Genomic DNA, 14,956 nt, shown 5'->3' on the forward strand with positions numbered 1-14,956 from the left:
CCCTGAGAAGTAGGTTCTCATACCTGCAAAGGAACATCTCAGCAACAGGATAGATAAACTTGCCAGGGAGAGTGAGGACAAGCAGACAAAAAGCAAAAGCTTCCTTCTCTTATGTTCTTTGACGTGGGCTGCCATCAGAAATTGTGGCCCAGATTTAGGATGGGTCTTCCCACCTCAAATAATCTGATTAAGAAAATCCCTCACAGCCATGCCTGGCAGCTCAGGTCTTAGTGTACTCCAGATTTAGTCAAGTTGACAACCAAAATTAGCTGTCACAAATCCACCTCTTGTCAACTTGATGCACATTCACATCCTTTATCTCATGCTCAAATTCCAAATGAAGACAATAACCAGGTCATAATTATGCCTAACATGATATAACTGTATCATGTTACTCCCAAATAAGTTATGTATTTTAGAGTGGGAGAAAACGTCATTGAAGGAATGTTTAGTTATTTAGAATCTCATAACTTAAATGTGATAATAACCACCACTTTCGTCTCATTCTATTATTACATTACATGATAAAGAAATGAGTAAATTTCTGGAGAGATGGCTCAGCAGTTAAGAGCACTTGCTTTTCCAGAGGACCCAGGTTTGATTCCCAGTATCCAAATATAGCTCACAACTGTCTATGACTCGTCCCAGGGGATCCAGTGTTCTCTTCTGACCTACCTGGGCACCAGACATCTGTGTATGTGTGTGCTAACTTGTGTGAGAGTGCCCTTAGAGGGCAGAAGAGGGTATTGAACTTCTTGGGGCTGAATTTGCAGGTGTTTGTGAGCCATACACCATAGATGATAGAAACCAAACTACAGTCCTCACAATTGAGCAGCACACACTCTTAATCACTGAGTCTTCACTCCAGCCCGCACACTGTCATCGCTTTGAACCGCTAATTTTCATTTGGAAAGCTTTACTATTTACTTCCAATGGAATTATTTAATAGTGCAAGGAATTTGTCATGTGGAATTAAGAGATGTGAGAGTTTAAGTGTCATCTTACTTTGATCTTAAACAGTCATTTGATCCCTGTAAACTTCAATTTCTACATTTTAGAAACAGAGATCACTACATTTGGATATATTACAGAGATAAAATAGTTATCATCTTGCCTATAAATTGCAAAGAGCTATACATGTGGTGTTTTTCATTTTTATTGTTTTGTAAGCTTTCATCACAAACTTCCTAATTTATTTATCTTCTATATGTAATTTCATGTATGACAAGTAAATATGATAGTATGCTTGAGAATCCATGTGTTAAGAGCATGATAAATTACGATTACCCCATATTGTGTAAAACAGTGGGTTGTTTTTCAGACTATTCCTTGCCCTGAGAGACTCCATCTTACAAGAAGTCTAGAAGCAGAGAGATGAATTCTAGTACACAGGCTTCTTTCTCCTTTTTTTATTGCAACCAGGATCTTAGCCAGTGGAATCATGCTCCTGACATTTAGGGTCTGTTTTCCCACCTCAACACAAGCTATACACTCCCTCACAATGATACTTAGAAGTTTGTCTCCTTGGTGATTGCAGATCCTGTCACATTAATAATCAATATTAAGAATCACAATAATGTATACATGCATCAGGCCATTATATTACTCTATTAATATTTACAAGATTTTCATATTAGTTTAAAATAAATAAAATTTATAACTGGAGGTTCTAGCACAACCCTATAATCTCAGCTACTCTGGAAGCTGAGGCAGGAGAATTGCAATTTCAAGGATGACCTGAGCAACATTGGAGTACCCTGACTTCAAATAAATAAAAATTGGTGGTGATGTAGTTCTGTGATAGAGCTATTATATAACACACATGAAGGAACACATTGAACACCCAGTACTGAGGACACTGAGGAAGAAAGATTGCAAGTTTGGAAACAGTATGGACAAATTAGCAAGTTCCAGATTCAGCCTGAATTATGTAGCAAGATTCTATCACCAAAAAACCTTTTTTTTGTATTTATGTATTTTATTGTGTGTGTGTGTGTGTGTGCGTTGTCTGTGTCTCTCTCCTTTCCTCTCTCTCTCTCTCTCTCTCTCTCTCTCTCTCTCTCTCTCTCTCTCTCTCTCTCTCTCTCTCTGTGTGTGTGTGTGTGTGCACACGCGAACATGTGTGCACATGTATCATATGTGCACCTGATGCCCATGGAGGTCAGATAAGGGCATCATATTATATTCACTGGAACTGGAGTTATAGATGGTTGTGAGTTCTGGGAACCAAATCTAGATCTTCTGCAAAAGCAACAAGTGTGTTAATCACTTAGAAACCTCTCCAATAACCTCTCCAAATAACTTTTTAAAATTAAATTTGGCATACTCCAAGCTAAAAATATTGGAAGACAGTCATTTACAATATGAGGCTTTCCTGAAACAGTTCTATATTAATTAATGCAGACTCATACGATGATAGTAAACATTTTAATTTCTGTAAAACAACTGTAGAACCCAGTAAGAGACTTTCTCAAATATCTTTGATTTTTAGAGTTTAAGTGTTCATTTCTTTAAAATTATTAAGTTTAATTTGCTATTAGTATAATTTGGCTGGAGATTGAACCCAGGGCTTCATGCATAATGGGATTTCCATATATAAATATTACCCTAAGTTAGAATGACATTTGTTAAAAATGCACTCTATGATGATAACATAAGAAACAAAGGAGCCAGGTATGATGGTGGATACTTCCAATTCCCGTACTTGGTGGGTCGTGAGGCTCAAGAATTCAAAGTCATTGTCATGTACACAGAAACTTTGATAACCTGGGCTATATGAGATGTTGTCTCAAAAAATGTATAGGAACCAAATACAAGCTACCTGAACCAAGACCGACCTCTTACCCCAAGTTTGAGGTAACAATGAACATAAATTAGACTAGGTAATTTTTGTATATAGAAGTCCTATTTATCTAACCTAATTACTAAAAAAAGTGAGTGCCATTTCACGTAAGTTCTGTCTAGTAGTACTTGTAAATAAAATAATTACCCAATGGCTGGACAGATGTCTCAGCAGCTAAGAGAACTCAGAGGACCCAGGTTCAGTTCCCAGAACTCACATTAGGTGCCTCACAACTGCCTGTAACTCCAGTTCCAGATCTGTAGCCTTACCTGTTCTACATTAGTATCCCATACATGTGATATACACATGTGCAGGCACATATTTATACACATAAAATAAATTTAAAAATAAATACATCTTTATAAAAGTTAAAATTTAAAAAAAACCACTTAATTCAAGGAATAGGCTTGTCTTTCTTGCACCAAATGTAAAGTTACAGTTGCTAATCTAAGAAACTTGTCTGTGGATACTTAAGATTACAGTATTCGTAATGAAGTAACTGGTAAATAATCCAGAGTAAGTGTTAGAAATGCTGTCATTTGTTAATTGATGTTGTCTTAGTTAGATTTTCTATTGCTGTGAAAAGACACCATGACCATGGCAATTTCCTTATAAAGGAAATCATTTAGTTGGGGTGGCTTACAGTTTCAGAGGTTCAGTCCATTATCATCATGGTGGGACATGGAAGCATGCAGGCAGACATGGTGCTAGAGAAGGAGCTGAGAGTTCTACATCTGTGGAGGCAACAGGAAGTGGACTGTCTCACTTGGCACAGCTTGAGCATATATGAGACCTCAAAGCCCACCTCTACTGTGATACACTTCCTCCAACAAGACCACACCTGCTCCAAAAAGCCAATTTTCCTGATAGTGTCATTTCCTTTGGGGGTCATTTTCTTTCAAATCACCACAGATGTCTTCAAACCTTAGGGCACACTTTGATCAATGTGAGTTTATAGGCCTTCTTCTATAACCTTCCTTCTTTTTTTTCCAATCCCAACCTGTTCTCCACTGAATAAATAACAGCAACAAAGTTTCTCAAATAGAAAAAATACGTTATTCTTCAACTATCCCCATAAATTTCAAAGTTTTAATAAGAAGTGAAGTAGCAGTAGTAAGTTATATGTTATAATTGTGAATTACTTATAGGTATCAACATTTAATTTTACATGTGTGCATTGTTGTATTTTTGTGTGTGATGCATGTGTGTCTGTGTGTGGATATGTGTGTGCCACTCTATGCCTTCAGAGGTGAGAGAGCAACTTCTGGTGTTGGTTTTCACTTTTCATCTTGGTTGAGGCAGGGCCTCTGTTATCTGTTGCTGTTCTGCATACAGCAGGCTAGCTGGCCTTGTGAGCTTCTAGGAATTCTCCTGTCTCTACCCCTCATCTTGCTGAAGAAGCACTGGGATGGCAGATACCCACTACTGTAGCACTGATAAGTGGTGAGAATTTGATCTCAGTTCCTCACATTTGTATGGAAGTGCTGTACCCACTGAACAACCTCCCCTGCTCCTACATCATATTTTAGTGAGTCACTTAATGTTTTTGCTCTAAATATGGAGAAACTGGCAGGTGCTGTTTTGGTTAAAAGGCTTTCCAACTGATTAATGTGTTCATCAATAATTTCATTTTTAAAGAAAACTTTCATTACAGTGAGAAGAAAATATTTCCTCTTCATAGAAAATCTGGCAAAATGTCTTGGCTTTTGCTCAGAATTTGGGAAAAATGAGAATCAACTGGAAATATTGGAGAAGTCAGGGGAATAGTGCTGGCTCTGCCTCTGCTACTGATGGGCTCTGCATTTTTTCACATTTTAAATGATAGGAGTACATTAGTTAATTTATAAGATCTATTACAACTCCTTTAACACCATTTTATTGTTAGCATTTATTATAAAGAGATATGATGTATTTATGGCTTGTGGCAGGATATCAATGAAAGGTTGTACAAAAATATCCAAAAGTTTTAGCTTTGAATTCAACAATAAGTGATTAACAATTGTTCTTCCAGTGGAGATTTTGTGTTATGTTATCAGGTTCAAGACAACTTGTTTCTAAAAATTCCATTTAAAATAATGTCTTGGCTTAGAGAGATGGATCAGCATTTAAGAACATTGGATGCTCTTCTACAGGAACTAGGTTCAGTTTCTAGCACCCATATGGCAGCTCACAACCATCTTTAACTCCAGTTCCGAGGTATCTAATGCCCTCTTCTGACCTTTGTGGGCACCAGGCCCATAAGTGGCGCTCAGACATCCATGGAGGCAAAACATCCACACACATAACAAAATGAAAAATAAACTAAAATAATGTCTTCTAATCGAGTCTTAAACTCAAAAGAAGAGCCATTACATGTTAGGATGACACAGTACTGTATTACGTGCTAGAAACCCCATCCAATGACTGAGGGATCTGGATGCAGAGATCCATGGCTAGGCCCTGGGTGGATCTCTGGGAGTCCAATTAGTGAGAATGAGGAGGGTTTATATGAGCGAGAATTGTTGAGACCAAGGTTGGATAAAGCACAGGGACAAATGGCCAAACGAATGGAAACACATGAACTATGAACCAATGGCTGAGGGGTCCCCACTGGATCAGGCCCTCTGAATGGGTGAGATAGTCGATTGGCTTGATCTGTTTGGGAGGCATCCAGGCAGTGGGACCGGGTCCTGTGCTCATTGCATGAGTTGGCTATTTGAAACCTGGGCCTTATACAGGGTCGCTTGGCTCAGCCTGGGAGGAGGGGACTGGACCTGCCTGGACTGAGTCTACCAGGTTGATAGTCCAGGTTGATAGTCCGTGGGGGAGGCTTTGCCCTGGAGGAGGTGGGAATGGGGGGTGAGCTGGGGGGAAGGTGAGGGGGGCGGGAGGGGGGAGAACAAGGGAATCCATGGCTGATATGTAGAACTGAATTGTATTGTAAAATTAAATTAAATTAAATAAAAAACCCCATTCTCTGAAGAAATTCTTTTGAATTTTCTATCCCTTTAGTCATTTAACCTGAGTGGCATCTGTGTTTCTTTCCCAAACTTTCCTTTCCTTTCAAAAATTGCCAGCGCTCTGTTTAGTCCAACTTCATCATGTTTTATGTAGCATTTCTACATCTATACTCTTTGGTAAAATAAATCTGTAATTTATCTTTCACATTCAGTCTTATGTAAGTTTGGTAACAAAATTAGACTAATTTTATCTGTTCTGTTCTCTGATATTGTTCAGTTAGATTTGAATCCTGTACTTAAGCTCAATAACATTATGGTTAAGTATTATGTTGTGTATGATCTCTGACCTTTTACATTTGTTCAAATTAAAGAACAGTGTATGGTCAATTTTAATAAATTTCTAGGATTTATCTCATATAAATTTGTGTTTGTCATTTGATGGATACATTGCATTATAGAAGTCCATTAGAATAAGTTCATTAGTCATGTTCAAATGTTTGTATGTCCTTACAGATTATTTTGTTTACGTGTTATACCAGTCAGTTGTGAGAGATTTGTTTAAGATCTCCAGCTACATAGATTTGTGTGCCTTTATAAATCTGTTGGTTTTTATTTTATGTATTTTGGAGATGTTATTAATGTGTATAATTTAAGGTATTTTAAAGAAAATCTTCCTTGTGAACCAAATCTTTTATCATTCTGAAGTGACTTTGTTTTATCTTTTGTAATGTGTTCTGCCTTAAAATCCATTTTGTCTAAAATTAATACAGTGATACCAGCTTTCTTTGGGTATTATTGTGCATAGCTTTTTCATCTTTTATTTCAACCTTTCTATGTAATCTTAGGCTTTTGATGTCTCTGATAAATATCATAGCATACATTCTGAAATTTGCTTCCTTTTTTGAAGTTCTAAGGATATTTGTTTCCAACGTTTTTCTCAAGGTTCTTGCCTAAGATTTTAGTAGCATTTTCAAAACATAGTAGGAATACGTAATGAAAACAATTACATCTTCATATAGACTCAGTATCTGTCAGTGTTTTGCTGTATTTGCCTTATACTTCTTACTCTTGCTGCCTAGTATTTCTATGTGTGTGCATGTTCAATGATTATTTAAAAGTAACTTACTGACAGCATGACACCATGTACCTAACAGCCTCATCACAAATCATGCCTTACATTAATTACTAATAATTTATTACCCTTGAGAAAATTAATCATTTTAAAGGATCGTGTCTTTTATAGTTGTTTATGTCCTGCTTTTGTTTATTCTCTTAAAATTTCAAATTTCAAGATAAAATTTTGATGAAAATTTTCCATGGACCTCCTCTGTACATCTTGGGAGGAGAGAAGCTGTCCTCCCAGTGAACTTTACTTTCAAGGATGTTTTATAATAAATGACTTGAGAACTAGTGATAGTTATCTCCCTTTGCAAGAAAAGCCAGTTATGTTTACCTAATAGAATAATAAAACAAGATCTCAAGAATACAGTTCCTGCTCCTTGTGAGATAAGTAAGTTCTTTAAATACCTGGTTTCTCTTCAGCAACAGCCAGCAATATGACCTGTGTGAAGGTTCATACTGTCTGCTTAGCATTACCCTGTGGAAACGGCAGCTTAGGGAAGCCCAGAATATGGCTTTGAGTAATACATTCTTATGTCTGATTCACAAGTCTGACATTTTTAGAACTATCCCATAACACTGGGGCAAAACTTACTTGTTAGTTTTCAAGTAGAGAAATGTCTTAACCTCTTCTTAGTTGCTGACTGTGTATCTTCCTATATTTTATTCCTTTACATGAGTTTTAACAGCATCTTTGATATATAATTTAAACACTTTTCAGTTTGTCCATTTAAAGCATATGTTCAGTAGTTTTGTAGAGTATGTACAGAATTTTACAGCCATCACCCAAATGAATTTTAGAACATTTTTATCAATATGGTAAGAAAACCACATCCCTTAACTTTCTCTTCCCATTAACACCAGTCACAGGCAACTACCATTCTACTTGTTTCTATAGTTCTATCTATTCTCAACATTTAACATAAGTAAACTCATGTCAATGGGAAATTTTGTATTTGTGTTTATACTTGACACAGTGTTTCCAAAGTACATGAATGTTGTAGCATGAAACAATATTTCCCTCCTCTTTCTTGTCAAATGGTATTTCATTGACTGTGTATACTACGTATTATTTAATAATTTCATCTTGATGGATATCTGGGTTGTTTTTTATCCTTTGGAATATTATTTGTAATGATTTATGAATAGTCATATATAAGGTGTTTTATAGACATTTTCTAATTTTCTTGGATATATGCCTAAGAATGGAAGAGTTTGGTAATTATGTTTATTTTATTAACTGCTAGACTGTTCTAAAATGGTTATATCATTCTGCAAACCCACCAGCAATGTATGGGGGTTTTATCTAGACTCCATCCTTAGTAGATGTTATTATTGTCTATCTTTTTCATTAGAGCTAGGTAATAATGTATGAATTGATACTTCAAAATGTTTCCGGTTTTCTTCTCCCTAATGGCTAATGATGCTATGTTTGCACATGCTTTTTGTATCTGTCTTTTTAAAATAAATTACGATTAACATTTGTTGCCCATTTTAAAATTGGAGTATTTGCATTCATAATAAGTTATGAGGTCCCTTTATATATTTGTATATATATTCTCCTTTATGAGAAATATGATTTATAAATATACTTCACCTATCAAGTATTTTCACTTTTTAATTCTGATAGCTTTAAAATTTCTAAGAAAGACTTGTATTTCTTTTATTTCTGTGTGTGTGTGTGTGTGTATCTGTAGCTGTGTGACTAAATGCCATGTGCACATGAGTGTCTGTGGAGGCCAGAAGAGGTTCTAGATTCCCCTAGAGCTGGAGTTCCATGTGGTTGTGAGCCTCTGTCATGGGTGCTGGCAATTAAACTCTGACCCTTTTCAAAAGCAGCTTGCCCTTTTGATGAATTTCCTAAAAGGGACTGACTAAGCAAATACCGGGAATATGTATTCCAATGTTTGCTTTTAATTTTTTTTTATAATTTTACCTTTTCAATGTGTTTTCCATTTTAAGAAAAAAAAGTTAAAACACATATGGAGTCATAAAAGACCCAGGATAGCCAAATACAATCTTGAGCAAAAAGAACAATGCTTCAGAGATTACCATTCCAGAAGTCAAGATGTATTACAGAGCGATTGTAATAAAAACAATATGGTACTGGCAAAAAGAAAAGACATGTAGAGCAATGGAACAAAATAGGATGAGCTAGAATTCAGCCACTTTATATTTGACAGAGATGACAAAACATGAGCTGGACAAAAGAATCTTCAATGAATAGTGATGGGAAAACGAGGTGTCTGTGAATTTGAAGGAGAGTATGGAAGAGCATATGGGATAGTTTGGAGGGAGAAGTGTAATTAAGTTTTAATCTAAAAAATTACAAATAAAATTGTACTATTAATAAAACCTGGAAATTAGACCTGCATTTATCATCTTTCTCAAAAACTAACTCAAAAGGGATCAAAGACCTCAACTTGAAACCTGAAACACTGAAACTTCTAGCAGAAAATACAGAAACTATCCTATATGATATAGATATAAGAAAGGACTTTCTTAATAAGACTCCATTTATCCAAGAATTAATGCCAAAAAAATGACAAATGAACTTTCTGCAGAGTTAAAGAAACAATCAACCAGATGAAGAGAGAGCCCACAGAATGGGAGAGACTCTTTGCCAGCTGTACATCTGACAGAAAGTTAATATTCAGAATATACAAAAAATTAAAAAAAAAACAGTCAAACAAACAAAAATGACCCTTTCTAAAATGGGCCTGGGACATGAAAAGAGAGGTCTCAAAAGAAGAATAAAATGGCAAAGAAACATTTCACAAAATGTTCATTGTACCTAGCCAATGGAGAAATGAGGTTTAAAAAAGAAGTTGAGATTTTACCTTACCCCAGTCAGACTGGTAAAGACCAACAAAACAACTGACAACAAATGCTGAATAGAATTGGAAGGGAGATCTGCTGCTCACTGTTGCTGGGGTTGCAAACTGGTCCAGCCACTCTGGGAATCAGTGTGGAGAATCCTCAAAATGTAAAAATAAATCTATCATATGACTCAGGAATACTACTCCTTGGCATGTGGTCAAATGACTCAACATCTTATTCCACAGATACTTGCTCAGTCATGTTCATTTCTGCTCTATTCAAAATAGCTAAAAATAAAAACAACCTGAATTGTTCTTCATCTTACGAATGAATAATGAAAATGTGGTACATATCCACTATGGAAAACTACTCAGTTGTAAATAAAAGTGAAATCATGAGTATTGTCAGATAGATGGATAGAACTAGAAAAGATCATATGGAACGAGATAACACAGATTTAGAAAGACGAATGTCACATTCTATCTTATCTGAAGTTCTTAGCTCCAAATCCTAAGATGTGAGCAGATAATCTGGATTTTTCTTTTTTTTAGTATCTAAAAGTAGTGGCTTGAGGGAGAAATGTCCCCCATAGGCTCTAATTTTTTTGAACACTTGGCTCCCATTTGGTGGCACTGCTTGGGGTATATAAGAAATATAAATGTACTTTATGTTTAGACTTGAGTCTTACCCTCAAAATATTTCATTATCTATATACAAATGTGCCAATCTGCAAAAGATAAAAATGCCAAAACATTTCAGGTAATATTCTAATCTGTTTTTTATTTTCATATTTTAAGACCTAAAATTACTATTATTTTCAATACTTATCCTAATACCATATACTAAAGGATTGTTTTTGAGCAATAAATCTTGGAGCAGTTCCATACTGTTTTAATTATTATAGTTTTATGATATATTTTAATGTGTGGTAATATAAACCTTCCTTAATTTTTATTTTGATATTTTCTCATAGAATAAAAACCAAAAATATTACTATAGATCCATAATTATCATTCATTAACAACCATCTATGATTTTGTAGAAATAAACTTTGTGCCACGGTATTGAAAAGATGAAGCTAGGATTGATGACCATGCTACCACTCTAGCACTTGAGAGTCTGAAGCAAGAGTAGTACAAGTTCCATGTTAGTCTGGGATATAAACTCTGTCTCAAAAAGAAGCTAACAAGCAATACCTTCCTATTATACTTTTCATGTAGACTTAGGAAATCTTTTAAACTGAGATATGTAATGTAGCTAGAATTTTCCTGCTTGGCCCACAGTCAGGACAAATCTCTGACACCCGCCAGTCCCATAGCCGCTCAGACCCAACCAAGTAAATACAGAGGCTTATATTGCTTACAAACTGTATGGCCATGGCAGGCTTCTTGCTAACTGTTCTTATATCTTAAATTAATCCATTTCTATAAATCTGTACCTTGCCACCTGGCCCATGGCTTACCGGCATCTTCACATGCTGTTTGTCATTGTGGCACCTGGCAGTGTCTCTGACTCAGCCTTCCACTCCCCAGAATTCTCCTCCTTGTCCTGCCTATACTTCCTCCTGCCTGACTACTGACCAATCAGTGTTTTATTTACTAACCAATCAGAGCAACACATTTGCCATACAGAACATTCCACAGCAATGTAATGTTCATTTTATCTCACTATTTGCCTCACCCAAATTGTCTTTCATCATATTGCTTGGTGTAATCTTATTTTTTTTTGCCTAGTCTACAAAGATTTTCTGCCTACCTTCCAAGTGTTAACAATTCTTAGCCTCGAGGGAGGTATCTTTATTAACTGTGATAACCATGGATACCAGTCATTTTCTTTTACTTGGTGAATCCTATAGAACTATAATTAAAGCTTGAATCTACTGAGCAAAATAATATTATCTATGTCTGTCATTTTATAAATGAGAAACAAACCCTAGAGTATGTAGACAACTTCTCCATGGTCTCATAACGATTGACTTGCTATAGAAAGATCAGGATATAGTTCTTGCATGTTATTACTTTTTTCATTACTGCTATAGCATTATTCCACTGAATTTTAATTAGTTTCATTTGTTTATGTCTAGATTCTTAAAAACTAGGTTTCAAGTTCCTTAAAGGCAGCAAACACACAGGTCTACATATTTTTGTGCCACTCATAGACATACCATTGTGCTTTGTGCTTATTAGGTACCTTGTCAATATGAATAGACGCTGCTTAAAAACGAAAAGCTGTTCCACCTAAGGAGAGGTCTAATTAGGGCCATTTCCTTCCCATTAATAACTGCATGGAAAGTGGCATCTAGTGGTTGCTGTGTGTATTACAATGGCTTGGCTTTATAGTGGTCTTTTTTTTTTTTAACCCGAGTAACAGTTCTTTTATAACCTATTTGGTATAAATAGATTATAACTTAAAATTTTAAATTAATTTCAAACATTTTTTCTATAATTCTTATGTGTTTTAAGGAGTGTTCTCTAAAATATACTTCATGTTAGTTGATAAAGAAGTTTAATATGATGAAATCATTAATCTTGAGAAACATTGCATATAACCATACAAGAATATAAAATGTTTCATTTGTTCATAAATTATATTTTAAGATTTATGTGTTATGGTCAGATATTGAGAGGTGAAATATATGTATAATGGGAATTTATGTTGTTTTTGTTTGTATAATAAAATTCTATTAGGCTGTTTTTCATTATTTTCATTACTGCACTCTGTACTTGGTGGAAAGATCTCTGGATTCAAATGTCTGAAAATGCAAAAAGATGTCTTTTTATATTTATAACAAAATCTCATGTGCATATATTTCATACTTTAATTGTAGATACACTTCCTAATGTCAAATATTATTCTCATATTAGTAGCCATTGTGGATGAGCATTACTCTCTCTTAATAGTGCAATTAACTGTTGACAACATTTACAACCTAATTCAGGTATTATGAGTATTGACTACTCCTTTCTCAAGAATTTGTGAATATGTGGCTTGTAAATTTTGTAAATTCATAGTTTAGAACCAATAATTTATCTTTGCATAAGCCAAAATTACATGGGTTTATTTATATTAATATCTTTGTGCCTAACAAGTTTTTTTGTCTTCAATAATAATGCTTTTTATTTGATGAATGATTACACCTAGATAAACCTGATGGAGTTATAAATTAACATGTAATACTGAAAACAGAGTATAATCTAAGTACCTATGTATAGTAATGAATGTGTAACTAATATGCTTTCTATTACTGTGATAAATACCATGACCAAAAGCAACTTGGAGAGGAGAGGGTTTATGTTGATTTCATGACCCAGTCACTGTCAATCATTGAGGGAAGTCAGCACAGGAACTCAAGGCAGGAACCTGGAGGCAGGAACTGAAGTAGAGTCCATGGAGGAGTGCTGCTTACTAGTTTGTTCTTGTGGCTTACTCATCCTACTTTCCTATACAACTCATGAGCACCTGTCCAGGAATGGCACTTTTTACAGTGGGCTGGGCCCTCCCAAATCAATCATTTATGAAAAAATAATGCTGCATAGGGTTTCCTACAGGGGTCATTTTCTCCATTCGATTTCCCCTTTCCTTGTCAAGTTGACAAAACAAAACAAAACAACAACAAAAACCCTATCCAGAACAATAACAGATTTTAAGTTGAAGTATCAGTGTATACTTTTATTGGAACACATTCTTGCAGTGTGAGAGATACTTCTATCATTACACCATTTTGGCTTTCCTTTATAATCAAGAAAACAGGTTTCATCAGGATGGTGTCTTCTAGTTTGAGCCATAGTTAATTGATAAGAATTTTGGGAAGTTCTCCAGTAAGGACTAGTGAAAGGAAAACTTGGAAGACAACACAAGAGGCTGGCTTACATTTTAAACCATGGGCTCTGAAGATGGAACAGTGATTAGCAATGTTTTATATTTTCCTTGTGCAAAGGTTTTTAGTAGTTGGTTTGACAAAATGTGTTCTTCTTTTTTTATACATAAATACTGCACTATCTGTATATATCATTCTAATTACTATTAGTTTTTCTAAGCATTTCAGCTCCACAATAATGTCAAAGATAGTTCTGTATGCTAGATATCACTTACTCTCTTCGTTATCTAGGTGTTTTTATATTAGAGAAAGATATTCTCTGGCTTCAGGATTTCACTCCCTAGTGTAGTTAAATTTTCTTGTTAGTCACAATTCAGAGCATTTAGGCTTTGTACAAAGCTTGGAATGGTTAAAAATTGAGCTATTAGTGATGAAAGAAGAGGGACAATGAATAAAAGGAGGTAAAATACAGTATTAGATGGTCTATGATCCATGTGAGGTGTTCCTACAGCCTGGTCAAGTGATAAACCATATCAACCAGAATGTTATATGAATTTTCTTTTCATGTTAGCATCTTTAAAAAAGATATTACTCAGCTGGACATGGTGGCGCACACTTTAAGCCTGGCACTCAGGAGTCAGAGGCAGTGAGTGGAATCTCTGTGATTTCAAGACAAGCCTGGCCTGCACATTAAGTTGCAGGATGGCCAGGGCTATGTAGGACCCTGTCTCGAAAAGATGAAAACAAAAAACAAAAATATATTCCTCAGCGTGTAAAGGAGATGGCTATCAAGGGATGATTTTTATCCCTGAAACTTACATGGTTAACAACTTCATGGTGTTTTCTTACCGCCACACACATGCTACAACATGCATGTACCACACACACACACACACACACACACACACACACACAAATACACACACACTACCACACACACACACACACACACACACACACACACACAGAGAGAGAGAGAGAGAGAGAGAGAGAGAGAGAGAGAGAGAGAGAGAGAGAGAGAGAGAGAGAGAGGGATGTAAAATTTAAGAGATACTTATTAGTTTAAAATTATAAAACATTCATTTGCTCATTGTGAAAAGTTGAAAAAGAAATACATATAGCAAAAGCTTGGATATAAAATGCCATTGTCATTTGTATGTATCCTTTCAGATATTTTTCCTTGTATTGATTCTATAAGGTTGAATTGTTGCATTCAGTTGACTTCTAAGTCTTATTTGCTTTCAAGTTTGTATTTAATGATTTCCCTTTCTCCTTCTATAGGCCTGCCATGGGTGTTCTCTTGGATCAAAATGTGACTGCAGTGGTATAAAAGGGGAAAAGGTACGTTCTGAGTAAAACAATCAAATGCTGTTCGTGAATGAAATTAGGCTTCTATCAGTCCACAAATAAATACAATGA

The 14,956-nt window shown here is 35.4% G+C and overlaps 1 protein-coding gene across 2 annotated transcripts in view; it reads left to right on the forward strand.

Moving 5' to 3' along the window:
* Col4a5 (collagen type IV alpha 5 chain) overlaps positions 1–14,956 on the forward strand; it is a 200,462-nt gene that overhangs the window by 52,502 nt on the left and 133,004 nt on the right. For both annotated transcript variants that reach the window (XM_052737125.1, XM_052737134.1), the window contains exon 2: positions 14,819–14,878. In XM_052737125.1, the coding sequence (XP_052593085.1) occupies positions 14,819–14,878 (60 nt within the window). The remainder of the gene's footprint in view (positions 1–14,818; positions 14,879–14,956) is intronic.

The sequence above is a fragment of the Peromyscus californicus genome, unplaced genomic scaffold, assembly GCF_007827085.1.
Source record: "Peromyscus californicus insignis strain IS unplaced genomic scaffold, ASM782708v3 Scaffold_10__1_contigs__length_136768540, whole genome shotgun sequence".
NCBI classification, from domain to species: Eukaryota; Metazoa; Chordata; class Mammalia; order Rodentia; family Cricetidae; genus Peromyscus; species Peromyscus californicus.